The 26,978-nt window shown below is 44.1% G+C and overlaps 1 protein-coding gene across 14 annotated transcripts in view; it reads left to right on the top strand.

Moving 5' to 3' along the window:
• FHOD3 (formin homology 2 domain containing 3) overlaps nucleotides 1–26,978 on the top strand; it is a 456,454-nt gene that overhangs the window by 369,360 nt on the left and 60,116 nt on the right. For 13 of the 14 annotated variants that reach the window (XM_019637916.1, XM_019637917.1, XM_019637914.1 and 10 more), the window contains 2 exons: nucleotides 15,112–15,396; nucleotides 22,127–22,974. In XM_019637916.1, coding sequence (XP_019493461.1) covers nucleotides 15,112–15,396; nucleotides 22,127–22,974 — 1,133 coding nt within the window. The remainder of the gene's footprint in view (nucleotides 1–15,111; nucleotides 15,397–22,126; nucleotides 22,975–26,978) is intronic. The other variant, XM_019637921.1, reaches the window with a different exon arrangement.

Raw genomic sequence — 26,978 nt, 5'->3', positions numbered from 1 at the left:
CCAGATGTTTCTCCTGCACCAAACACCTGGCATTCTGTGGTCCAAACATGCCAGGGATTGACGCGCTTTTTCTTTCTTTCTCCTTATGGAATTGTATGAGAAGAATCCACCTCACGTTTCTGTCGTGCTCTGCCCCTTCCTCCCAAATGCTACTATTTAATACCATGTCATGCATCTGAGTAAGTAGGGGGGATGCTAGTATCCATATTTTGCTGAGGCGCAAATAGATGGGAAGATTTGCTTCAAATCTTGTTGGCACCATGCTGGGAGTACCACCAGTATGTTGACTCCCAACCCAGCCATTTCTCAGGGCATCACCATATCACAGTGTTTGTGGTGGTGTTCATATTCATGCCACACCTTCTCCACAGTATCTGCAAAATTGTGGCCTACATTTCAGGATTATATTTCCAAAAATGGGAAAAACAAATATATTTGTTATTGAATTCTATATACCTCAGGATCAAAGGTCACTTTATGGGTTCTTTTGTTAAAACTCCTGACTCATATTCTGGACAACTTTAAATGGTGGAAGATATGAAAATATTAAAAGCATCATTAACTTTTCTCTTACAAAATATATTTGAAAAGAGGTAAAGGCTAATGATAAAATACCCATAGCATTATGTGCCATCTAGTGAGACCTTTCAGCCCCAAACCTTCCCAGCTAAATCTGCTATAACTTTTGTATGAATTATGCCACCACCCCACCATCAAGTCAGCATGTGCTTAAATTATTTTTCCATCTGGCCCTCATGTAGCTCAGGCAGATGTGTGTCCCAATACTGCCTAGACGTAGTGGTGAGAGTCTGCATGTTTTTCCTCTGTGCAAAACTACCAGGCCCAAGTGAGGAACAAACGTATACATGTGTTCTCATGTGCACTGTGCTGTAATTAATGGAGACGATCAGCCCCAAACTTAGGTAAACATGGAAGGGCCTTTTTACCCATTGCTTTCATCATCATTTCCTTATTTTCACTGGGCCCTAGTGGTATACATCAGAATATCTATCTGATATGTTTATTTCCTACTATTTAAAAAAACTCACAGATGACACTGGAAACAAATAAATTATTCTCACAAACCAAAGAAAAGGTAGTGTTCTTATTGAGATAGAGTTCTTTGATATGACTCTTGAGGAAGTTACCCTGAGAATTAAAAATAATAATCATCTATGTACCCACAAGTGAAGTCAATAAAGCGAGGTGCCTTATTACCCCAGCGGGTGTCACACCTAAGTAAACTATTTCATGGAAACAAAGTGGAGAAAACCACCCATCTCAAAACCAGGCATTGCTGTGAGACCTGCAGGGTGTCCCAGGGTTGAACTGCCTTCCTTGGAGGCTAGAACCGTGTTCCTTCCTTGCTCCCTGGTTCACACACCTGAGCCCTTCCTGAGGCAGGATAGAGAGAGATGGCCTTTCTTGGTGGAAGGAAGCTGCTGTCAAGAGTTTACAAGTATCTTTCACCCACTAATGTCGTCATGAAAGCATACAGAATGACTGGATTATCTTTATTATTTTTAGTTTGGTACTGTATACTGCACACAGAAATAATACCTTAGAGATGCATTTGAAAACTTTACCACCCTATATTCATTTTATGCCCGGGAAAATATGTTCAACAGTTTTTGAAATGAAAAATTTCAGTTCAAAATTTTTTTAACTTATAATTAGACTCTTAGATATTTCCAAATACCATTGTTTGGCCCTAGAGATATAAACTATGGCCTATATGGCCATGGCCTGCTCAGCGGCATTTACTTGGAGGCATTTACAGACATTGTTGACACAGTATACTGATATTTCTCTCAGAAGTTCAGGCATTTAAAGCACTGGTAAATATGACAATTCCTCTAGCCACCTGATCCTCACACCTGCAAATAAAATATAGACATATAGTTATATCATGAAAGGTTCAGTTTGTTTAAATGAATAATCATTTTTCAAATAGGCATCATTTGTCATCATATCTGTTGTCATTGTTATCAGTCATTGATTGAGCATCTTTGTCACCTTTGTTGTATAACATGTCTTGAGTCTCCTTCAGGTATAGACACTCTCCTAATTTAACTAATCCACATGGTAGAAATCAGAAATACCTGGTATCCTGTTTCCAGCTGGCACAGTAGCAATAGAATATCATCAATCATCAGCCTAATGCATGCTAGTTCCCTTGCATAAAGCTTTTGGACACCTCCAGTCCAGTATTTCATGAGTTGGCAGGAAACTAGATTCCTTGTGGTTCCATGACTCAGGGCTGCCTTACCTCCCCATACCTCACCTGACTACTGTTACTTGATGCCATTTGGTCAATTAAACAAAATCTCTCAGGAACTATACCCAAGGTCACAGCCCTGCCTGCTATATCTGCTGTGGAGCTTTTTTTGAGAGCCTTTGCAAATCATTGATTTTTCTGCCTTGCCATTTCACTTTCTCTAAAAATGGAAAAAGGCAAAACTTTCCCTTTTTCCTCCTATAGAGAATGACAGTTGCCTGCAGTGTATTTCCTTGTACCATATTTTAAATAATTAAATAGTCTTGAGTCTTGACATAAAAAAGTATGAATCTTGCTTAAGTATACTTAAGTAAAGACAAGGCACGCAATGGCATTGGGGAAGTTGTTAAAGAAGGGTACTATGAACATGATAATTTTACATGTAGCAATTAGGTATCACTAGCTTCCAGGTAGGGTAAAGTCACAGACCCTTCGTAGATTTTAAGTTGCCCTGCCACGATTTCATGGATGTTGGCAGAAGACATGAAACTCCTGGATCAGAGACAAAGGACTTCATTACTTATAGAATAGTGATAGCCAGAGTATTAGCATTTGTGCCATTTCTCCAAGCCCCATTTCCCACAAGGTGATATGAATAGGCCAAAGTGATGTGTGCACAGACACACAGAGAAACCCTGAGCTTAGGGACCCCAAATCTTTTATAGTGAGGAGTAAGAATGTCTTCCCTTTGTCCCAGAGAAAGACATTATCTTTATCACAGTGAACAATAAAGCAGCTTATCCCTTGCTCTGGAGGGAGAAACTATCTCTGTCTTCCAAGGCTGTTTGCTATACACACATCCTTAGAAAGGTAGTCTAGAACAAAGGCTATCAGTGCCCCTGTTGCAAGACTGCAGAATGCGAGAGACCCATGGAGAATTGTTTTCAAGCATTGGATTATAATGGTTTTGAACCTACTTTTACAATCAAATTTGCACCTTAAAATCTGTTTAATATTAACAAAAATATTAGGTTTTAAACAGCAATTAGCTTGTTTGTTTTTATTTGACATAAAGAGGATCAGAGACTGCAAGACCCAGTCTGCAGCAGGCACTAGGAGTGAATGAGCTTGTCTGCATCTAGAGGTGTTAATAGGGACCCTGGAAAGACATCAGCACCTTTTGTCCCAGGTAGGAGCCTTGGGTAAATGCTTCCAGGTACAGTCAGGAGCCCTCCACAGGTAGGGACAATGATCATTCTTCAGTCAGTGTGGTACTTTGAATTCCCAGAGTCAATGACTGAGACTAGGAAATAGCAAAGAAGAACAACTCTGATTCCTTCTAGTATCCTTGTCTGTGGTCAGGACATGAGTCACCAGTCTGCCATCTCTGCCACTCGTCTTTTCCCTCCAGCATCCCTGCCATCAGCACCACCCCTGACTTTCCCTCACCAACCCCCATATGGTGTTGTACAAAATAATACAATGTCTGCAAGATAATCACACATTGGTTTTTCAGTCCTAAAAGTATGCTTTTTCAAGAGAACCCCTGGGTTCAGTAATCCCAAAATGCATCTTATCGGCCTCTGAATATGGCGTGAATCTTTACAGCCTTCTGAAGCTGGAACACCCTCTGGGAAAGCTGCTTCCACTAGATACATGAGAAAGTTCCAGTATCTTTTTGTTGGCTTCCTAGGTCCAGCAGCTCTGGATTCCTATGTCTCCTCTAGATAATCTCCAGATTCAACATGTTATTTGGCTTTTATGTCTTCTGCATTTCCCATAATCCTTTCTTAGTGTTTCTCATCATTTTGTTGCAGTCTTCTTATCGACTCTTTTTTCTGCCTGTCCCCTAAATGTCAGGTTTTTTCACGGTTCCTTCTCTAGCAACCTTCACTTTTCAGGCCACACTATCTGGCTATGCTCTTGCATCTCTACCTATGATACTTAACTACCTACCATGTGCTAGAAACTAGGTCTGCATCTCCAGCCTTGGCCTTCTTGAGCTCAGGATGCATGTTTCCAACATCTTTAGACATCACCATCTGAATGCTCCTCACACACTTCAGACTTAGTAGGTGCCAGTCAGGGGCATTCAGTTGGGAGATGTTACCCATCTCTTACCCATTAAAACCCCCAACCCTCAAACCTGCTTGTACCTTCTAGTCCTCATCTGGTTAAGACCAGCTCTCTTGACCTAATCATTTAAGCTGGAAGCATACATATAATTTTTGACTCTTCCCTCCATGCTCACCTCTACATCCAAGTCAATCACCAATGTTTATGTGTTCCTTTCTCTCAAATCAGCCCTCCCCTGTCTCCCCATCGTGAATGCTTTAGTCCAGGTCTTAGCCATCTCTGATCTGGTTCTAATAGATCTCATATCTTCCAGGTTCTTAGCAATCCAACAACAACAACAAAATCATACCTATACCTTCTTTTTAAAATGTTCCAGTGGCTCTCCATTATCTACAACTTAAAGTTAAAACTTTGCATGGCACGCAGGACTCCCAGTTATCCAGTCCCTACAATCAGTCTTTTACCACCACAACCACCCCCATATGTTATGTTCCATCAGTACCAAACCACTGTCAGTACCTGAAAGGTGCTATGTTCTCTTGGGCATGCCTGTATGCTTAATTGCCCTCTTCCAATAAAGTGCCCACTGGTCTCTTACTCGGTGTTGAAGCATCTTCTCTTCTCTAAAGCCTCCTTTGATTCCTCTTCTGTGTTTCCCTTCAGCTTGTGCATACCTGAGATACAAGACTAATCTTACTGTATATTTAATGATCTCCTCTCCTAATCTGTGTGTTCCTTAGAAGAGGGCCCATGCCTCACTCACTTTTGTTATCTCCCAATACTTGGTGCAGAATAGGCATTTAGTAAATGTTTAGTGAGTTAAGGAATGAATAAACAACATGAAGAAATAAAGCAGACACATTAATCTATAGAGACAGCTGTTTCCCCTGTGCCCAGATATTTATTACACAGGCCAAGATGGAGGACATATCTTTTACTATATAGGCCACTCTATAAAAACTGAAGAAATGATAGTGGCCTAATGTTGAGAGAGAACTTTTGCAGAGTTGGTATATGTGGGCCATTTCTTTCTGAGGATTGAACTCCAAAAGAGGAAGAAAATTTAGAGGATGATTCTTGACAAATTGATAGTTAAGATATTTATTCAACTGCTTTTAAAAATACCCTTTATTTTAACTGATTTTTTTTAAAGATTTTTTTATTGGGGAATTGGGGGATGGGAATAGCACTGGGGAATTGGGGGAAGGGGAACAGACAAGTTGCTGTCCTTTTGTTCTTCAGTCTAGTTGTAGAGGACGTTGCTTCACTGACCCATGTTGGCACCATCATTGCGCTCTTCCTGGGCGAGGCAGATCAGTCGCAGGCTTCTGGACAGCTGCTCACTGCGGCTGCTGGCCACTCACGCTGGCTGCTGGCTACACACGGTAGCCCATGGCAACCCACTGCAGCAGGGGCTGCAGCCTATGCTGTCACTGGCGACTCACGGCAGCCCAGCTCCAGGTCGAGCTGTTGTTCAGCATCTTAGCTGTAAGGGCAGTGTCACTGGCCTTCATATGTGGGATCCAAACCGGGGCCCTCTGGCGTCCCAAGCCAGCTCTTAACCAACACACCACTTGGCCGGCTCTTAACTGATTTTTTTTTTAGTCCATTTCTTTGTGTATGAATTTTCTAAAAAGTGCAGATAAACTGAGTTACATCCATTAGTGACTAGTTATAAATGATGAAGAGTCAACTTTTTGGAATGAAAATTTAAAAGTAGGATTTCTAGTTGTATTCCAGTCTTAGGCAAGCTGGTTCTCCTTAGGCTTGGTCATACTCAACAGATAGGAAGAGCTAATATTTTCCTTTGTTTTAATTTTGTATCTAATGGTTATGACTTAAGAGGCCACATTAGCCTCAAAAATATTTTAAGGAGGCATTTTTTTCACATCTGACTTCCTTGTGCCTAGCACAGTACCTGGCCCATGAGAGGGCTCAATAAATATTTATGGAATGAATGAGGTTGCTACTAATCACATTAGAACTTCTAATTAACAGTATCTATATTTTGCTCAGCCTGAAAGAAAATATATTAGTAAAAACAAAACAAAACAAAACTTAAGTTCAATCAATTTATTTGCTAGCTGTTTTTATTCAGGACTATCCATTGTAATGCTAGTATATCCCCTTCAAGATAGCAGTTTTTGTTTTGATGTCATTGATGTTTCTGTCTAGGACTTGAGGTCCTGTTGAAATGCATTGCCAGTTTGGAATGAGACAGTGTCTTCATCGTTGAGGAAAGGCAGTCTTCCTATTTGCTCTTATAAAAAAAAAGGGGGGGGGCATGTAACCCAGGAACTCCATCAGCCCTGGACACAGAAGGACAAACGAATATTAGACTCGATCCTGTCTGACTCTGAACCAGGACAAGACCTGTCTGTCTGACTTTAGAAGAATAATTCAAACAAGCTCAAAGAAAGTCTTTTTAATTGGGGGCTGATGTTTGAGGTTATGCATATGGTTTGAGTTCAAGATAATGATAGAGCCATAAATGACACAATAATTTTAAATTACTTTTCATTTTCTGTTTATAGTGTTCAATAGAAGCTATATGGTAATCAATATTAGAATAATTGGACCTAAAACTGGCTTCTTTTTTGTCCTATATGATACTACAGTGGAGCTGTGTCATATACATGTTTAACCAAGTGATCTCAGTCAAAAGCATAATCTGAGAGGCAAAAGGGGGGAGTGGAAATTACACTTTAAATAGTGTTTGTAATCCTGCCCAATAGCCAACTCAGGTGTATGTCCCCATGTGAGCGTGACATGAGGGCCACAGATCTGTTTTTCTCTTGATCCCTTCCTGATTCTCATGAGCCTCTTGTAGTATGAATGACCTGCTACATCACATGTGATTTTAGAGTTGAAGGATTTGTATTTGGAGATAATTTGTCTCATGACTATAAGCCCAGTATTTCTTACAGCATCCCACTGAAGCTAAATGAAAACCTTGAATGTTGGAACTATGAAGGTGGGTATGGGGTCTATAAAGTAGCATCTTCCAAAAGGACTTCTGAAGGTAATTTTGACCATGAATGGTTTTCATTTTAAGAGGTGGCTTCAGCCCCAACCACTTTAGAAAACCTAGCTCTGAATTTTGAGAACAAAGCTTGGCTTAATTTTGAAGGCATACAAATTCGTTAGATAGATGAATCTGCATTTTGAAGGTGATAAAGTGTTTCTTTTGTAAAGCTTGAATAGTTTGTGTCCATCCTAATGTGAAACTATTGCCTTAAAGCAGTGATTCTCAGCCAGGGGTGATTCTCCCCCCCATCCCCCCTACTCCTCAGGGGACATTTGGCAGTGTCTGGAGATATTTTGGGTTGTCAAAACTGGGGAGGAAGTGCTATTGACCTCTAGTGGATTAGAAGCCCAGGAGTGCTGCTAAACATCCTACAGTGAACAGGACAGCCCCCACAACCAAGAATTATCCAACCTCAAATATCTGTAGTATTGAGGCTGAGAAACCCTGCTCTAGAGTGAATCTGAGTGAACAGCTTAGCAAGAACTGGCTTGGCACCAAAGGCGAAGTCTAAAGAATTTTCAAAGTTCTGAGCTTTTTCTCTTGGGACCTTTTTCACATTTATGTGATTCAACCACAAGTTTAAAGTCGATGGTGTTAGTTATTAGTTATGAACTGGGGAGGTCCCTGGAATCTACACAGTTTGGAGCAACTATTATAGAACTGGCTGGCCCAGCCCTTGGTTTCATAAGATCTTCCAGAAAGCCAAGTCCTGGCAAAGTCATTGAGACACCGTCACAGACTGAAATCAGTTGAAGCCACCCAAAGACTTATTAAGTTCAAATCTTTCTACCAGCAATTTATCTCTTCAAAGAAAAATTGCATGACAAGCGATTCCAATTGGACACTCTGGACTCAGCTGTCAGGGACATTGATGAAAGCAGAACTGGAACACTTGTGCCCATAGTACCTTTTTTTTAAAGGAATGATTACAGTATACTTCTCCTTTGAGGCTTAAGTCACCCTTCACACAGTTTAATATCATGATTAATAGTCCCAAGCTCTTCAGTGAGGCCAACTGAGGTTCAAATCCCAGCTCTGTTAGCATTCTCTCTTCTTGTCAGTGAGTCCTTTTGGAAGATGGCACATGTGCAGGGGGTGCCTGGGGGCGGCCAGTGAAGGGATTGCTTGCAGAGGTGTGGAGAGGATCACAGGATCATCAGAGGGTGGGGAAGCACCCAGAGTTTAGCAGCAGTGGGAAACTGTCAACACTGCTCCCACCTCCAAGCCTGGGGGAACTTGGTGAGTGGTTGGGACTTGGTAAGATCTCCATAGCCTTGGGAGGGAGCCCACAGTATGGAAACGGTGGCTCGACAACCTCTGCCAAACTGTGGCCCCACATGAAGAGAACAGGGGCATAAATACTCCAGCCTCTCCTTCTGCCCATCTTTGCTGGTCCCTCTCAGGGGCAGACCCATGCGAAAGAGAGGGAACGCGGACACAGGAGACACTTTCCATAGAGACCAGCCTCCCAGGGCATAGAGCCAACCAGAGACTGTGTCTAAAGGGGCAGTCCAAGCATATCCAGCCCACTGGGTAGCCCTGGACAAGTTACTTAACCTCTCTCAACATGTTTCCTCATTTCTTACATGGGGACACTAATCTTCGTATTGTTGGTTTGAGATAAATAGGGCGATGTGGATATGGTTCCTAGAACGACACGGGTGTATAGAAAGTATTCAACACATAGCCACTTTTATTTTTACTTTACTTTAAGGCCAAGCAGGGCCTGATATCTAGTGAGATTTTCAGGACTAGATTTTCAGGAGTTGGTGCTGGGCTTTTGGAGGGACAAAGAGAACTGGCTAGTACGGGTCAGTGTCTACCCTGGCTGGCTTGGAACCGGGTGAGCTGGCTGAAATGCTCAACACCTGCTCTTTCCTCATCTCTCTCCCGGTTTTGTGATCTGTATGAGGGAAGTACCAGTCACCCGACTGGGCACCCTTTTATATGCTCTCAACAAAAACACCTACGTTTTCTCTCTTACCCTGAGGTTTTCGCATTGGTGGGTTCCCATTCTGGCTCCCCAACCTCTCTCTCTCCCGTGATGCCTGTTTCCTTTAGATAAAGAATTTCCATCAGTGTCTGTGTTCAGGTCATGCGTCCTTCCCTACAGAATGGTGAAAAACAGGTTCCCTGTACTCCTTCTGAATATACCATGAATTCCTTCCTTCCTATTATTTCATCCCCATTCCAAAAGTACCCATCACCGTATCCCTTTATACAGTTTAATTTTGATATTTTTTCCTCCTCCCTTATACTCCTTCCCCCTACTCTGACCTTAAAATTTAGTTTAAAGCCCTTTGAATCAGGTCAGTGCAGATTCTGGCCAAACACATTTTTCTGGCCTTTGCTAAGTGCGTCCTGGCAATGCCAAGATCCCATCAGTCTGCTCTCTCAGGACGTGGTCCAGAAAGACAGATCCCAGCTCTGGACGCCTTTTATGTTGCCAGGCATTTCTTGCCATGTCCTCCTTGCATTTCCAAACTCAGCCCACTACGAGGAGCAGGGTTTCCTGGGCTTCTGGTCCAAGTCCTCACAGTTCCCCTCCCTGTTTGCCTACCCCCAGGGAGGCAGTCAGATCTTTATGTCCTTTCTCCATCTGAGGTGATTGATAGGTGTGGGTGCTTATGGACATGTGGGGAGCCCTGGCAGCATCCTAATTACAGGTTTGGGTTATCACAGCTACTCCAGAGCCTCACTTGAAGACAGGGCTGTGGGGTCCTTACAGGTGTGTGCTTGGGAGTGGGAGTTTTGCCCCTTCCTGTCGACACCTTGGCCGGAGCCTTTACCCTTCCCTCCCAGCCTCAGCTTCCTGAGGGCTATCAGAGGACCTCCTGATAGAAAGATGGTGAGGTTATAATAGACAGTTCATTGCAGCGCCTCGCAGGGAGCCAGCAGCCCTGCAGCAGCCCCTGCTCTCCCGAATACTAACATCCCAATGGATCTCCGGGATGGAAACTTCTTCCCACAGTCCAGAATCTCAATCACTTGCCCATGTGTGTTCTGCTAGTGGCGCTGTTTATTTGTTTGCTTCTCTTGAGCCCCACCGGCAGGCCTTCACTCCTCCTCAGCCTCCTTGTCTGCAGGGCTTGCCTCCTGGTCTGTTTGCTCCATGCAGACTAGGAGCTTCACTTGTAGCTAAGAGCATGCCTCGGCTCTTCCAGAGGGAAGCGTAGTTTGACTGTGATACGGGTATAATCAGGGGGTCCTCTCCGGCAAAATGGAACGTGGCCTGTCTCTCTACCTGAAGCAGCCATCGCTGCCCAGGTTCTCTCCTCGCCTTCCAAGGCCTGCTGCCTGGGCCCCTGACCCTGGACATCCTTAATTGCTCCAGCACGTCTTGTGCTCCCAGTCTCTGCACATGCTGTTCCCTCTGCCCAGAATGTTCTCATGTCCACTTCTCCCCCTTTTAATTCCTTTTCATCTTTGGAGACTCTGCTTAAGAGTCATTTTGGCACTGAGATGTATGTCCCTTCGCAGCCTGTCAAAGACCCTTGCCGTAAGCTCCAGGGCACCATGCTTTTGCTCTTAGAACAGCCATCGCGTTTGTAAATATTTTGTAATGGGGTCTGGTGGGAGACGAGGGCTGGGATTTCCCTACACCCATCGGTGGTAGGGCGCACCCACCTCTGTCAGGCACGTGGCACGAAGTGTAGGCTCGCTGGGCTGCGCTGTAACATCCATGATGACAAGAATCAGGTCTGTCTGGTGTGTCACTGTCTCTCTCGCCACCAACACCATTGTTGAGCCAGAGAAAGGCTCATTAAATCCTGGGACTAGCAACAGTGGGAAGTTGTAAGCAGTTTTCACTCCTTGGTGTGGGCAAATGTCTTAGCTCTCTTTAGGACTTTCCTGCAGCCTAAAATAGTTCCTCCTGTTTCCTGGGGATTTGGATTGTAGATGATACTTCTCCCTGTGTCTACCCAGAGAACAGCCAGCCTGGCTTGGGGAAGTGACTCAAAAGCAATGGGTGTGTGTGTGTGGGTGGGGGGGTGGGTGTGTGTATGTGTGTGTGTGTTAGGGGATGTTGATGAGGGAGGTCCACATGAAAATAATGGAAAAGACGAGCAGAACTGTTCTGGAATTCCGTGTGCAATCTCAGGGTGCTTCCTGAGTCTCAGTGAGAACTTTTGTGAGCAGATGCTGACCCGGGACCATGCTGGGGCCTCTCGGAGATGAAAGGAAGCTGAGGTCTTGGCCTTCAGGGACTTTTTGCTCTTGGCGTTCCTGTGTTTGATTAATACATATTGAGAGGGGTCCTAGAGTGGATCCTGGCTTCTCCTTCTAGGGTCACTTGGGTGCCTGGCCACATACCACTGTGACCTATTGGTGGATTTTTATGCCCTGTGTCCCCAGCCAAGTGGTGAACCCTCTGAAAGCAGGGATGTGTGTTATGTCAATGACACACGTGTTGCCTGATGTACTCATATACAGCACAGAGGTTGTCAACTATGCATGTTTGTTCTCTGTCACCTTCACTCTCCATCTTTGGTGGTTTTGTTTGACTTGAATGTGTGTGAATATTATTTAATTTGTTCATCATTAGAACAACCTCACATGCCACAGATTTGCAGATAGATCTTGTCAACACTGACTGTGTTCTGAACAGGCTTAGAGATGACTATCTTCTTAGCAGTAATGAAAAACCACCCCAGTGGTCAGATCACACATATGAATGTCTGACTCCATGAAGTTAGGCCCTAACGTATGGCAGTGAAATTGCACCATTTTTTCCCAAGAGTGTGTGGCTTTCTAGAGCTTGCATGTCCAATACCACACTTACCCAGGCAGCCACTGGCCATCTAATTAGGGGCAGAGTCACTGCTTCAGTGGAAGAAAGCCTGACAATGGCGTGCATATAGGCTGGAATCAAACAACCATCGACTCCTGCTTCCTTCCTGCTTTGTCTGCTCAGTCTCCTGGGGATGTGAGCAGACATGGGCGTATGGAAACCAACTGCGCCCGTCTCCTTGTCAGTGATAAAGCCACACAGAGGCACCCTTCGCCAGTTTGCGCCATATGCTCACCAATTAAAACTCAAATGCATGTCACATGCTCGGCTGTTGGAAACACATTTTTGCTTTGATGTGGCTATTCTGAAGTTAATGTGTGCAAGAACATATGCTTTCTGTCAACCAAATGATGACACTGCTATTGCTAAAACTATGCTTTTGCCATGCTTGTAAAATGGATAGGGCTTTGTATCTCTTTGCTAAATACTCTATTATCTGATGAAAAAGAAATTACCATAAAAATTCCTTCAACACCACAGGGAATTTTTCTCAAAGGCATGCCCACTCTTTCCCTGTACCAGCCCAGTTTCTGCTTTTAAGGAAAAGTGCCTGACATGCCCATTCTTAGACACGTGAACTCTCAGTCATGCCCTTTCGTGTCCTCCTGTTACCGCCACCCAGTGCATCTCTGCCCAGAAACTTTGCTATCATATAACCGTCCTTCTTGGGGATACACAGCAGGGACAGCCCGTAGGCAACAGGGGCCTTCACTGCCCCAGGCCTCACCTCCCTCCAGTCTCCCAGGGAAGCAGGCTCCTGTATTAGGCTAGAGTCCCCAGCATAAGATGTATAGTGCTTCATTAAGCCACAAACAGGCAGAAGGGAGAGGCCCTCCGCTCCCTATACCAGTTCCTACCTGAAGGGCATTGAGGTAGAGGGTTTCCCACGGAGGAGTATTTCCTCCCTGTGGTGGCTGGAAGTTACCCAAGGACAGAAGGAAAGGCTGGCGTTTCATCCTCCCTGCTGTCTGCTTCCCTCCCAAATTCCCTGACGCATTCTCAGAGGAAGGCAGCCTGAGAGCAGATGAGGGGCGGGGGTGCTAGACCCAGTGAGTCCTGGCAGCATGACTTCTTGCTGGGAAGCTGAGGGCAACTGGGCCCCCTGCCCATTGAGGCCTGAGCTTTCCTCTCCTGTAGTAATGCCACTGCCTGGCCTGCTGGGCACACTTCATTGCTAGCCATCCCCACTCACCTGAGCTGGCAAGATGCCTCCACAAAGGCCCCCAATCTGCTTGTTCTTATGAGGTCTGGGCAGGTCTCTCACAGTTCCCACCACGTGCAGATCATGGCTGAAATTCCGTATTGCTTTGAATAATGTATGCTTGCCTAGGGCTCAAGCACACACTCTTATGGGCACGCTGCCAGGATTCCAGCCATGTGGCTTTGCCCAGCCGTGACAGCCAGGCCCTCAGGGGTGACCCATCCTCCTTTGGCCTTCACATGTGGTAGTTGGCTCAGAACTTCTTTATATTCTCAATCATTTTGCTACCCATTTACAGCTCACAGCTGAGAATTTTGCTCAGCAAAAACATGCAAAGCCACACTGTGCCATTCTCTGACCCCTAGAGGATGACACCCATGGTTACATGAGCATTTTTATCTGGTACAAGCATCAAGTCTCTGTTCTTTTTTTTTTTAAAGATTTTTATTGGGGAATTGGGGGATGGGAACAGTGCTGGGGAATTGGGGGAAGGGGAACAGACAAGTTGCTGTCCTTTTGTTCTTCAGTCTAGTTGTGGAGGACGTGGCTTCACTGGCCCAAGTTGGCACCATCATTGTGCTCTTCCCGAGTGAGGCAGATCAGTCGCCAGCTTCTGGATGGCCACTCACTGCGGCTGCTGGCCACTCATTCTGGCTGCTGGCTACACACGGTAGCCCATGGCAACCCACTGCCACAGGGGCTGCAGCCTACGCCATCACCAGCGACTCACAGTAGCCCAGCTCCAGGTTGAGCTGTTGTTCAGCATCATAGCTGTGGAGGGCAGTGTCACTGGCCCTCATATGTGGGATCTGAACCGGGGCCCTCTAGTGTCCCAAGCCAGTTCTTAACCATCGTACCACTTGGCTGGCCCAAGTCTCTGTTCTTGATAGGTTTACAAATGGTCCTGTGCCCATGAGGGAGTCTTCTACATACCTTTCAAAATTATGGGCTAACTTTATATTATTGGCAAACATAATTCAAGCAAAGAGTGACAGGCCGCATTGGCAAAGCCACTGATAAAACATTGGGCTGCTACCTGCTTGTCAGCTTGATCACTATGGATTGTTTTCCTCTTTCTCTAAAGAGGCAAAAGGATCATGTACTAGTTTTCTATTGATGCATAACAAATTAACACAAAGATAGTGATTCAAAATGACACCCATTTATTATCTCACAGTGTCCATAGGTCAGGGTCCAGCATAGCTCAGCTGTGTTGTTGGCCCTAAGTATCACAAGGCCATGATCAAGGTTGTGCTGGCTGGGCTCTTCTCAGGAGGCCCTGAGAAGGAACTATCTCCAGGTTCTTCAGGTTGTTGGCAGAATTCAGTTTCTTCTGCTTGCAAGACCGAGGTCCCTGTTCCTTGGTTTCTGTCAGTCAGAAGTCGCTCTCAGCTTCTTAGAGGTTACCCACATTCCTCCTCACATGGCCCCTCCATTTTTAAAGCCAGCAGTGACATATCAATTCTTTCTACTGCTTTTAATCTCTTTCTTCTCTGCTGCTAATCAGAAAACACTGCTTTTAAAAGGCTCACCAACTTGGATCAGGCCCACCTGGATAATCTTCATGTTTTAAGGTCAACTGACGAGACTTGAAGGTCAGTTGCATAATCCCTTCCCAGCAGTGCCTCGATTTGTGTTTGATGGAATCACCAGGGGACTGGAATCTTGGGGGCCATCTGTAGAATTCTGCCTACCACAGACAGCACAGAGGAGTCAACCTCACATCCATTCTCACACCTCACTTGAAAATTCCAAGAAATTTCTGTTGTGATTGTAATCTCCGTTGTTTCCACCAGCGAGCACCAGGGACCCTGAGCCTGAACAGGAGGCAGAACCGGAACCAGAGGCAGAGGTGGGGCAGGTGGTGCAGGAGACCAGCCAGGAAGTAACCCCTGCCTGTGTGGGGCCTGAGATTGAAGTGGAGCCGGAGCCGGAAGAGCGATCCTCCCTCAGTGAAAAAGAGAGACGGAATGAGGAGGTGAACGAGAGGGACAACTGCTCTGCCTCTAGCATCTCATCCTCCAGCAGCACATTAGAGAGGGAGGAGAAGGAAGACAAGCTCTCCAGGGACAGAGGAACGGGTAATAAAGCCGCTTTTGTTCATAAACACATCCCAGGGAACCCTAGGGCAGGGGATCTGGTTTGCTGGCCTCTGAGGTGACCTGTTGGCTCAGCTCACTCACTGAGCTGTGTCACTGGGTGTCTGGAGGTGAGGAATGTGCCCACATTGTCAGCCAGCGGCTTCCTGCCCTATAGAAAGGGGGCCCCCACACCCTCGGCCATGCTGTTGCAGCATCACTTCCACAGGTGAGAAAAAGGCCTTATCATGAGGGCAACAGAGAACTTTTCCTGAGGAGTAAGCCCTAAAAGAGAAAGAGAAATTTTTTCCTCCTTTTCTTCTAATTGTTGATAGTAAGTGTAGCTTTTTTCTGATTTAAATTTAGAGACGTGCTCATGTTGTTATCTACTCACTTGAAAGAGATTTTTCAATGAAGTGTGTTAAATCATTATGATTGAACATTTTAGACCAGAGCAAAGTTGTTAAAAAGAATTGAATGAGTACTTCCAAAAAGTGCTAGTTCACAGTGTGCTGAGGTCAAGCTGATGTGTTCTATTGGAATACATATACTTTAAGTAATTTTCTGCAATATACTCAGGATGACTCTCTTCTTTGGTATATAAAGTACATGCTCTTCCTTATGGAATTATGTCTTTTTGGTATTATACCTGATATTCATTCAGTTCATCTGTGTAATGGCGACTTTATAATTAGGGACCAAATGGAATGTTAGTCCTCAGTAGGAACTTGCAGAGGGAGCCACAGAAGGTTATAGGAATTATAAATAATTTATATAATCATTTGAATTATAATTCATATGCGACACCATGGAACTGGTTTTCCAACCCATGACTTGTGTGCTGTTAGGGTGGCAAGGAGCCACTTCTCTCAACTAATAGTCCTCACCCATGGGAGCATGTCTTACAGGCCAGCCTTCATTCAGCAACAGTGACATGTACTCAAGAAGCCTATATCTTGGGCCTCAAGGGCAGCGTGAAGGCTCCATAGCAGCCTACCAACCAATGGTGTGACCCATGCATAGCTTGTTAGTTCACAGACTAAGAATACACTATCTCTGAAGCATGGATAAGTGAATGAAAATTGAATGAATGAATGAAGCCATATGTCTCCCATGAGAACTGTCAATCAGTGGCTTAATCTAAAATAGTTAATATTCCAGTTATAATATATTAGATTTTATTCTCTATATTGCTAGTCACTATGATGCAGTACAAAAAGAGGATGGAAAGACTTTATTAGTTTATGTCTTAGGAATTATTACATTGAAAATCTTGTGCCTGCTTGAAAATGTATGTGCTAAGAGGTATTACCTATATTGATACTGACTTAATTTCTTTCAAAGTGAGATTATAGTTAGTCTCCCAAATTCTACTTGTTGTTATTCACATTTAATGTATTTATGGTCATAGTACAGGGTGAACGTTAGTCTTCTTGATAAGTTTGGCCTTAAAATATTTTATTTGTTTTGAATTGCTTTAAGAAGTATTCATCATAACTAGGTTTAGCAGGCCTAAAACATATCAACAAGTTGGCTTAGTAAAAATAGGCTAGGGAACAGAACTTTCTTGGATCAGATTGTCCAATATCCTTCCAAATAAGGACAGCTTTCCAAAAATCAAAACTCTGTTCCCAGTTACGAACCATGGACTTTCTACCAAAAGCTGGTGGCATCCAAGCGTATCAACTCAGAAATTAGGGCTTTGCAGTGATTTTTCTGCTTCAGTCTGGTGCTGTTAAGAGATGTGATCAGTTTTGTTTGTTGTAACTTACTGGTTCATGAAAAATCCCTCAGTACACAGGCACCATCAACAGCTATGAAGCCAGGGCACCTCTGTCAGCACAGCTCTTGCTTTTCAGAATGTTCTCAACGGAATCATCTTATAATCATATTCCAATCTTATTTCTAATGATTGTACCTGTTACTCGAAAATGAGTTTGTAGGGCTTGAAAGAGATTCAACTTATTCCAGTTCTGTGGTTTTCTTTCTCTTTGTTTTGTGTGTTCTGCTCCATGACATTAATGTGAAAGTCTTTATCATAGCATTCATCATACTTTGTTGTAATTACTGGTATAATGGTCTTTTGTCTCTGCTTGACTGTAATAAGCTTTTAGAGGATGAGGATGTTTGTCTTGTTCGTTGTGAGTCCTCACTTCCTCACTGAGTGCTCAGAACATAGTAGGGGCTCACAAAACTGTTGATGAATAAATGAATGAAAAGTCATCTGGCTAAGGTGGAGACGCTCCATTGCTCCTAAGTCCTCCCTCTTAAAATTTCAACATCCTGGGCATAACAGAACAACCAATCATGGAAGGACTCTGAAAGGTGGAAAAAAGAAGGCAGGCTGCCTAGGGACCTTCAGACTTTAATGAGATGGCAGTGAAGCTCCAAGTACAGTCTATTTCCCTAGCCAAAGGATTGGGAAAAGGAGTGCTTAACAGAACAGAAAGTCTTTTTGGCTATTAATACACGTCCTGCCCTAGATAAGCACTGATGGAAAAATCTGTTGCTGCCCAACTCCCCTCTTCCCCGGCCCCCAACTAACCAGATGTGTCAAGCATGAACTCTTCAAGAATGAAGGGAAAATAAAGACAGTTAAAGAAAAACAAAGAAAATTTGTCACTAGCAGACCTGTCTTAAAGAATGGATAAGTTCTTTGAACAGAAAGAAAATGAGGACAGAAGAAGACTTGGAATTTCAGAAAAGAACAACAGAATGGGTAAAAATAGGAATAAATTAAAAAGGTTGTCTTTTTCCTCATGAGTTTCTTAAATCATATTTGATGGTGGAAGCAAAAATTATAGCGAGTTTGATGATGTGTTCAGGATATGTAGGGGAAATACTTATAACAATTGTATTTTAAAATGTGGGGAGGGTGAAGGAATCTAAATGGGATTAAGGTTTCTACACATCAAAGAAGTAAAACATCAATACCAGTAGATTAATGAGTTTGTATATTACAATAACTAGAGCAACTGATATGAAAATCCATGAAGCAATGTACTCCAAAACACTATAAATCAAATTGAAATTCTAAAAAAAGTTTAAAGTAACCCACCAAGACCAAGAAAGGAGAAATAGGAACTAAAACAAAGAGAACAAACAAACAAAATGGCAGACTTAGACCCTAGTATATTAATAATTACTTTAAATTAAAAGACTGAGATTTAGTGCTGCAATAAACATACGGGTGCTTATATTTTGTTCAAATTAGAGTTTTGGATTTCTCTGGATACACACCTAAGAGTGGAATTGCTATTGCTGGGTCATTTTCAGTTTTTTGAGATACCTCCATACTGATTTTCATAGTGGCTGCACCAATCTGCAGTCTCACCAACAGTGCACCAGGGTTCCCTTTTTCCCACACTTGGTGAGAGGTGTAAATGTCTAACTATTATTGGGTTGTCGGAAAAGTCATGGTGCATTTTTGCAATGAAAAACATAGAAAAATTACGTCCTGACTTTTCCGACAACCCAATACATTGTTTTGTACACCTGCAACTAAGTTTAGAAAAAGGAAAAGACTGAGATTTGCAGAGTGGATAAAATCCCAACCCAACTATATGCTATCTATACAAAACTCATTTCAAATACAATGACATGGGCAGGTGAAAAGTTAAAAGTTGGGGAAAGATACAGCATGTCCACATTAATAAAGAAATGCAGAAGTAGCTATATTAATATCAGATAAAATAGACTTTAGAGCAAAGGCAATTGCTAGGGACAATGAAGTACACTACATAATAATAAAAGAAGACTTAAGATAATGAAGAAAGTAAGTGAGAAAACTAGCATTTAAAATGTTACCTGATTATGCTCTTTTCTCTTTTGCCAAAATAAGAAATTGCCAACATTTCCCAATAAATGGAGAAAGAGTGAGGCAATCTGGTAAAAGACTCAGCCACTTTATCTGCTGCAGCCTCCTGGCGTCAAAACAGTCTCCCTGTTTATAGGGCTGTCTGACCAGTTGTAGAGACACCAAATAACCAGATTTTTCCATTGTGTGCTCAAATGCCATCTTCTGCCTTTTTGGTGGTGGTTATCTCCTAAGTGTATTTTGTTAGTGAAAACTACAAGAGCTCTTAAGAGCTCCTTGTTCTGGCGTTGGCCCCTTGGTGAGGTTTGGACACTTGTTAGAATAGAGCACAGAGGACAAATCTATACTAGAAGGAACAGAGCACCTGTGTGCTTCCCCTAGAAATGCCTCCTCTACGATCAAGGCAGGGCCAAGTGGCAGAGACCAGTGTCCTCCCCAGCATGTTTGATCGGGCTGTTCTCCTTTGGTAGAATGAAAGGCCGTGATGCTCATGTCCATAACCTAGATCTCCTGCTACTTGCCAACACAGGTATCCATGGAGGCCCTGGATATCTGACGGAGCTCACATCCTGAAATGCTCACCGCACAGCCCTGCTGGCTCTTAGGAAGCAAACTCGCAGGAATAGCATTCTGACCATTCATTCATTCATTGATCCTAGATGCTGGGGCTATAACTGTGAACAAAACATACCCAAATCCCTGCTCTTCTAGAATTTGCATTCCAATGAAGAGGATGGTTTAACAAGTAATTATAATTGTTCCTGTGATGGGGCAAAGGTAGCAGTAAAATAAGCAAGGAAAATATGTGGAAGTTTAGACAGTAATGAGTGCTCTGGTAAAAAAAATAAAGCAGGAAAGGATGATAAATGGTGTTGGGGAGAGGGAGGGTTGCACGATTTTACATCAGGTGGTTGGGGAAGACATCGCTGAGAAGATACTCTTTGAGCAAAGACCTCACGGAGGTTGAGAAGCAAACTGTGTGATTAACTGGGTGCAGTTTGTTCTGGGAGGGGCAGAGGCACTGAGGCTGGGTCATGGCCAGTGAGTTCTCGGAATGTCAAGGAGCTGCTGTAGCTAAAGAGGTTGATGTATGTACGTCTGGGGTGGCAGCGGTAGGAGATGAAGAAGATGAAGGTGGGATCACACAAGGTTTGTGAACATTGAAAGGTCATTGGCTTTTTGCCTCAGTGAAATTTAGCACCGTTACAAGACTTTGAGCACAAAGATATGATCAGGCATTTTAACACGTCCCATGGCTGTTGTGTTAAGAACTACTATAGAGAGGCAAGAGTGGAAGCTGGGGCTGGCGAGGGGACACCCTTGCAATGCTGTAGGCAAGAAACCATGCTGCCTCGGACCAGGGTTGTGGCAGGGGAAGTAATAAGAAAAGTGGATTCTGGATATACCATGATGATTTAGCTAACAGGGCACCTTGCTATGTTGGATATGTGGGATGAGAGAACTAGAGGGGTCAAAAATGACTCTGAGGGTTTTAGAATTGGCAGGAAGACGTATGAAGTTACCGTATCTGAGACAGGAAACAATTGCAGGAGAAGCATGGGAGTGATGGCAGGAGGTGGTATTTAAAGCCCTAAGACTTGATGAGATGGTGACTAAGAGGGTGACTGTAGACAGAGAGAAGAGGTCCAAGGACCTTTAAAGGTTAAGTTAAGGAGGAAACAGCACAGGAGATTGAGAAGCAGCAGCCAGAAAGAAGGAAGCAAACCAGGTGAGTGCAATGTCCCAGAAACCAAGTGAAGGATATAAATAAAGGAAGAGGGAGTGATCGGCTGGGGCAACAGGCAAGTCATCAGTTACCTGGAAAGGAGCAGCATTCAAGTGATGGGGCCAAACACTTCATGAGGCTGAGTTCAAGAGAGAACAAAGAGAAAAACTGGAGACAATGAGCAAAACAACTCTTAGAAGCAGCTTTACTTGAAAGGAGAAAAGTTGGATTACAGCTGGAGGGATAAGTGGAGTTAATGGAGAGTTTTTTTGTTGGTTTGTGTTTAAGATGGGTGAAATTATACCATGTTCATGTGCCAGTCGGGAGTCTAGTGGGAGGAGCATAGGAGATGCAAGACAGAGAATTTCTGGAGTGGTCTCCAAATGCTCAGTGGAGCTGCTGACCCCTGATAAGAGTGGAACAGTTTATCAGTAACTCAGGAGGGAGGCCATGGTTGGGTTTCAGGTGCAGATGGGTGGGTGGAGATAGAATGAAGACTGTGGAAGATCTCTGATTTTGACTATTAAGTTGTTGAAGCAGGAAGCAAGGCCATGCTTGTATGGGATGACATAGTTCGGGGAGTTCTGAGGCGAGAGGAGGGGTGTGAAAGGTCATCTAGGAGAGGTCATGGATAAGACTGCCAGGCAGCTTGAAGAGTCTCCTGAACACTAGTGACCATGAACTTAAAGTGTGCCCAGTGGCATGGTTTGTGCATTTCTCCAGGTGCTTTGAACTGTCCAGGTGCAGATGTGGAACAGCGAAAGATGCAGATACCTCCACAGCCTTTCCAATACCTTCTGTGGGCAAGAAAACATCCTTCTTGCTTCCTTGTGTCTAGTTAGGACAGAAGCCCCTTGGTTACCTGTGGCTGGGTGGGTCCTCACCAGTTGTCATAGGTAGGCAGGAAAGGTGAGGGAAATTTCTCCCATAAGCCCTAGGTGGGAGCCATGAGCAGTGTCCCTTCTACAGGAGTCTTGGTTCTGGGAGTGGGCCACTGGGACTTTGATGCAGCACCTCTTCCTGGGTAAGAGTTTCTTGTCAGCTATGACCACCTTCCTCTTCAGCTGCTTTATTTTTGCATCTTCTCTGAAGTGGCGCTGTGGGAAGCCCACATATTACCTAATTGGTTTTCTCGTGGCATTCAGGCCCCTGCTACTTTCTCATTTTTTTTTTCTCCTGTATACTTTCAGGTTTGTGGTCCGCCAGTGTTCAGGATGCTGGTATAAATGAACAGTGTGGCGACATCCTCACCAATAAACGATTCATGCTGGACATGCTGTATGCCCATAACAGAAAGCCCACGGATGATGAGGAGAAGGGGGAGGGCGAGCCCGTGGGGACTGAGCAGGGGGCCGAGGCGGTGGCCAGCCTGGCCAGCAGGATATCCACCCTGCAGGCCAACTCTCTGGCCCAGGAAGAGAGCGTCAGGAGGGTGGATGTCGGCTGCTTGGACAATCGGGGCAGCGTGAAAGCCTTTGCTGAGAAATTCAACAGCGGGGACCTCAGGAGAGGGTCCATCTCCCCCGACACGGAGCCCAATGACAAGGTCTCAGAGAAAGCATCTGCACAGCCCAAGACGGAATCTGACTACATCTGGGACCAGCTCATGGCTAATCCGAGGGAGCTCAGAATCCAAGACATGGATTTCACCGACCTGGGGGAAGAGGACGACATTGACGTCCTCGACGTGGACCTGGGCCACGGGGAGGCACCGGGACCGCCTCCCCCACCCCCTCCGCCCCTGTTGGACAGTGTACCTCCCCCTCCAGTCCCTGGTAATTTATTGGCTCCTCCTCCGGTATTCAACTCTCCTCAGGGCTTAGGGTGGCCCCAGGTCTCCAGGGGTCAGCCAGCATTCACTAAGAAAAAGAAGACCATCCGCCTGTTCTGGAATGAAGTGCGGCCTTTTGAGTGGCCGTGTAAGAACAACCGCCGCTGCGGAGAATTCCTGTGGTCAAAACTGGAACCTATTAAGGTGGACACTTCCAGGCTGGAGCACCTGTTCGAGTCTAAATCTAAAGAACTGTCCGTCTCGAAGGTACCACTAGCATCCAGCATACCTCTTGATTTGCAGAGTTCCTTTCTGCGGTTGAGTAGGACTGAGAGATTTGTTGTATATAAAATTCCCTTTGTGTTGCTTTTGCTATTTGGTAACAGAAGAAACAAAAAAAGGCGGTTAGTATAAAACTCTGACCTTTAATATAGTATTCTTTCTGCCACCTGCTAGGTGTATGCTAAATGAATAAGGGACCTTAACAGCTAACATGGACAGCAGCTTAGTAACACCATTAGGCAAAGGAGCTTTCAAAGACCCAAATAACCTGGAAGAAAAGACAAAAAGGTTAAACCGGGAATATTAGCATAGTATGCTGGCAGATGTTGATGTCAACTTAGAGAGGAAAGTAGACTTGCTAATTTATCAAACACGTGGACTTTATCTAGGGTATGTGTTTGATTACTCTTACCTTCCTTGATTGTAGTTGATACTTGTAGCTTGAACCTCAGCTCTAACCACACAATGCTTTTGCAAAGGCAGTGATCCAAGTGACATTTCTTTGGATAATCCCTGGCTGAATCAGCATGATGCAACTATCTAGATGTTTCCAAATAGCCATAGGGTTAGCATCCTATCAATATTATGCATCCATCTAGATTTCTTATTTTTCATAAAGTTTGGGAATTCTGTCCATATTGCTGCTGTGGTATTTTGAACAGAGATGTTACATCCACTTTTATAAATAGAAAACACTCTACATGAAGTTATTGGGCATCAAGGGCAAAGTCATGATTAATGAACACTGATAAAGAAGCTGCAACGTACTGGATCGGAGATTTTATTTCTAATGATTTGCTGCATTAATCAGGTCTTCTTTACATGTCTTAAAGAACTAGGTTTTGTTTTCTGTTTTGTTTTTAAAGAAAGAAAGAAAGACAAGAAAGAAAGAAAGAAAAAAGCCCCTTGTGATTCTGGGTGTGTTATAGTTTTAAAACAGGCTTAAGAATATCATCCTCTCTTCTCAGGAACCAGGGGTATGAGAAAACATTTTGTAAAGTATAATTTAGAGTAAACATTCAAGAACTTATTAATTAATTCTAGCTCCACTTGTTGGTCCGTTTACCATCATTTGGGGTGAGTATAAAGCTGCCTGAGTCCGGCTCCCTCAGTCAGGCAAGGATTCTGAATAAAAAAGTATGTGCAGCATCCTCAGGGCAGGCATACCCTTCAAACAAGGAGCCAACTGACAGAGTTAGTGTCTGTTACCTCTGTGTGTTGCCAACAGGGCAGGTAGGGGAGCTATAATAGGTCAACTTCCTGTTAAAACTCGTGCCAGGAGTCTGGAACTATATGTGCTGCTCTTCCCGAGTTGACCTTTACCCTGGTGTCGATTTGTGCCCAGTCTCAGTGAGGATGTGAGTCTAAACTGTCTCCAGCCTCAGGAATCCCCCCGAGTCAGAATTACAGCTTTCCCCTGTTTATGAATTCAAACCTCTAGAATCCAGTGCAGAAAATCATGCCAAATCAATTTGTACTTTCTTCAGCTGAAAGCAGACCCCCTTTTGTCCTCTCTAGAAAATGACCCTTAGGAAAGTGATGCTGGGTACCTGCTCTCGGTGTCTCTGTGTCCTGACTTTCCCAGGTCTGGTAACATGTGGTGCAGAGCCACCCATGTGTCCCCTTCAGTTCTTAAAGTCAACCCTGGCATGTGGGAGAAGACTGGCCTTGCTGGGTTAAAATAGCAGTCTCTGGTTGCCAAGAATTACCCAGCACTTGACCTCAGTCACTCCACCCTCCAACCCACTGATCTAGTTGGCTGGTCTTCTTCCTCCGCCTCCTTCCCCTGTGGCCTCCTCTGGCTGACTGCACCCTCTCGGCCTCCTCTGGTTGCTCATCACTCTTGGAGGTTGGTGGACAGAGGCTGGCCCTTGACTCTAGGTAGGAGGAATAAAAGGGTTTAATAGTTTGGCAGTGAAGGCACTTCTGACTTCATTTTTACAAACGAATGGCAAGATGAAAAGCTTCCTTGAGAAGGTCCAAAATGGACAGTTCTCTTACTTTCCTCCTTTTCTTGTCCTGCTATGGTCGGTGATAAGAGTTTGGCTGTGCCCTCTCAGCAGCCCAAAGTTCCATTCTTTTTTTTTTTTTAAGATTTTTTTTTTTTTTATTAAGGAATTGGAGAAAGGGAACAGTGTTGGGGAATTTGGGAATTTGGGAAGGGGAACAGCCAAGTTGTTGTCCTTCAATCTTAGTTGTGGAGGGTGCAGCTAGCTCAGCTCCAAGTCCAGTCGCCATCCAGCCACCTGTTGGCAGCTCAGGACAGCTCAGCTCAAGGTTCAATCAGCTGTGTTCAATCTTAGTTGCAGGTGGGCATAGCCCACCATCCCATGTGGGAGTCGAACTGGCAACCTTGTTAGGAGCACATGCCCTCACCAGTTGAGCTGTCCTGTCACCTGTTGGCAGCTCAATGGCGGCTCACCTCGGGCACAGATCACTGGCCCATGCAGGAATCCAATCGGTGACTCTGTTCCTCAGAGTTCGCACTGCTAACCAACTGAGCCACTCGGCCGGCCCCAAAGTTCCATTCTTGCTTGAAGTAGGTGTTGACCTCTGAAAATACTTTATTTCCTAGCTAAAGGACAAATATTTGCTTAGTTTTAATAAAGTGAGAGCATAAGAAGAAAGTAATATATTGAAAAATTTTACCAAACTTATTCTAGAATGTTCTACATCAGGACCCAAGAGCCCATACCTTTGTTTTAGGGGAATGGGAAATGTGAGCAAGGGCTAATTTACAACTGTTACAAAAAGTGAGAATGCAAATTAGGATTAAAACACAGCACACTGCAGAGTTGAATCCGTTATGGGCATGTTACCACTGCAAATATGACCAATTTTACTTCTGTTTCTAGTCCTTGACTGTGATTTTCATAAAACACAGTTATAAACAGCCACTTCCGAATTCTGCTCTTGAGAAGTTTTTCATTAAACACAACAGAGTGCAACAAAAATAAAGTGAAATAGATTTCACAAGACAGCACAGAGCAAAGGGAATCTGTTTAAGTTTCCGTCAGAAAACTTACACAAGACCAGAGTGAAGGGCATGGTTATGACCATTCCAGGCACCCCTCTCCGCCCCCATACCCCCCAAACAAAGATTCATGTGCCAGAGCCAAGGCTGGGTCACCACTTAATGGAAATGATAAGAACAGAAAGATGTGTTTTTTGATTTCCTTTCCAAATAGTTTCTGGAACCGGATCTATTTTTCTCTCTCTCAGCAGGAAGCATATATATAGCTTTTTAGTAAGATGATTTTAATTATGTTTTGTGAAGACAGAAACCCTGTGCTAAATTTCATCATGTTGTGTTTCTACTATTGGTGTAAGATATGGTGAATGAATCACATAGGAGGTAAAGTGACCCCAGAGAAAGATGTCAGGGCAGAAAGCCCTTGAGGGTATGGGGATGTACCCTTCATGGATGTGGCCTCAAGTGGCCTTCCAACCTGTGTGCCCTATCCAGGGCAGCACAGTCCCTCCCGCTCCCGAAGGGCAGCTTTTACATCCCAAGTTACCGACAGACCAGAAGAGCAGACCAGAAGGAAGAGGGGGACTTGGCTTTTCCTTTGGGGACTCAAAGCTGTTTTACTCCCTTGAATTCACTGGGTTTATCATGCAGAAGGGGCTCCAGAATGGATTTGGAGAAACTTGTTCAACTTTATTTACTCTGAAGTTTCTAAATGTATCAGAAACTATTAGCTGTGACACTTTAAGAAAATTCTGAAATGAGGATGTCTTGGTTAGGGTACTAGATAAACTACATTAACATTGGAAATCTAACTATTTTACAGTTGGCCTCTGCTATACAAGACACAAAGGGCAAGTATGGGAAATTAATACTCGTTCTCCGACACTTAACAATGAAGCAAGCCTGTTCTGGCAAGTGCCTCAGATACTTTAGTCCAAACTAAAGGTGTTCCAGCCTTTGTTTAGACTTAGTTGCTTTTGTTGTTGTTTTGGTTTTTGCCTTAATGCTTTCCCATGTA

This window comes from Hipposideros armiger, unplaced genomic scaffold (genome assembly GCF_001890085.2).
Source record: "Hipposideros armiger isolate ML-2016 unplaced genomic scaffold, ASM189008v1 scaffold_36, whole genome shotgun sequence".
NCBI classification, from domain to species: domain Eukaryota; kingdom Metazoa; phylum Chordata; class Mammalia; order Chiroptera; family Hipposideridae; genus Hipposideros; species Hipposideros armiger.
This window is presented reverse-complemented; position numbering and strand designations above follow the sequence as displayed.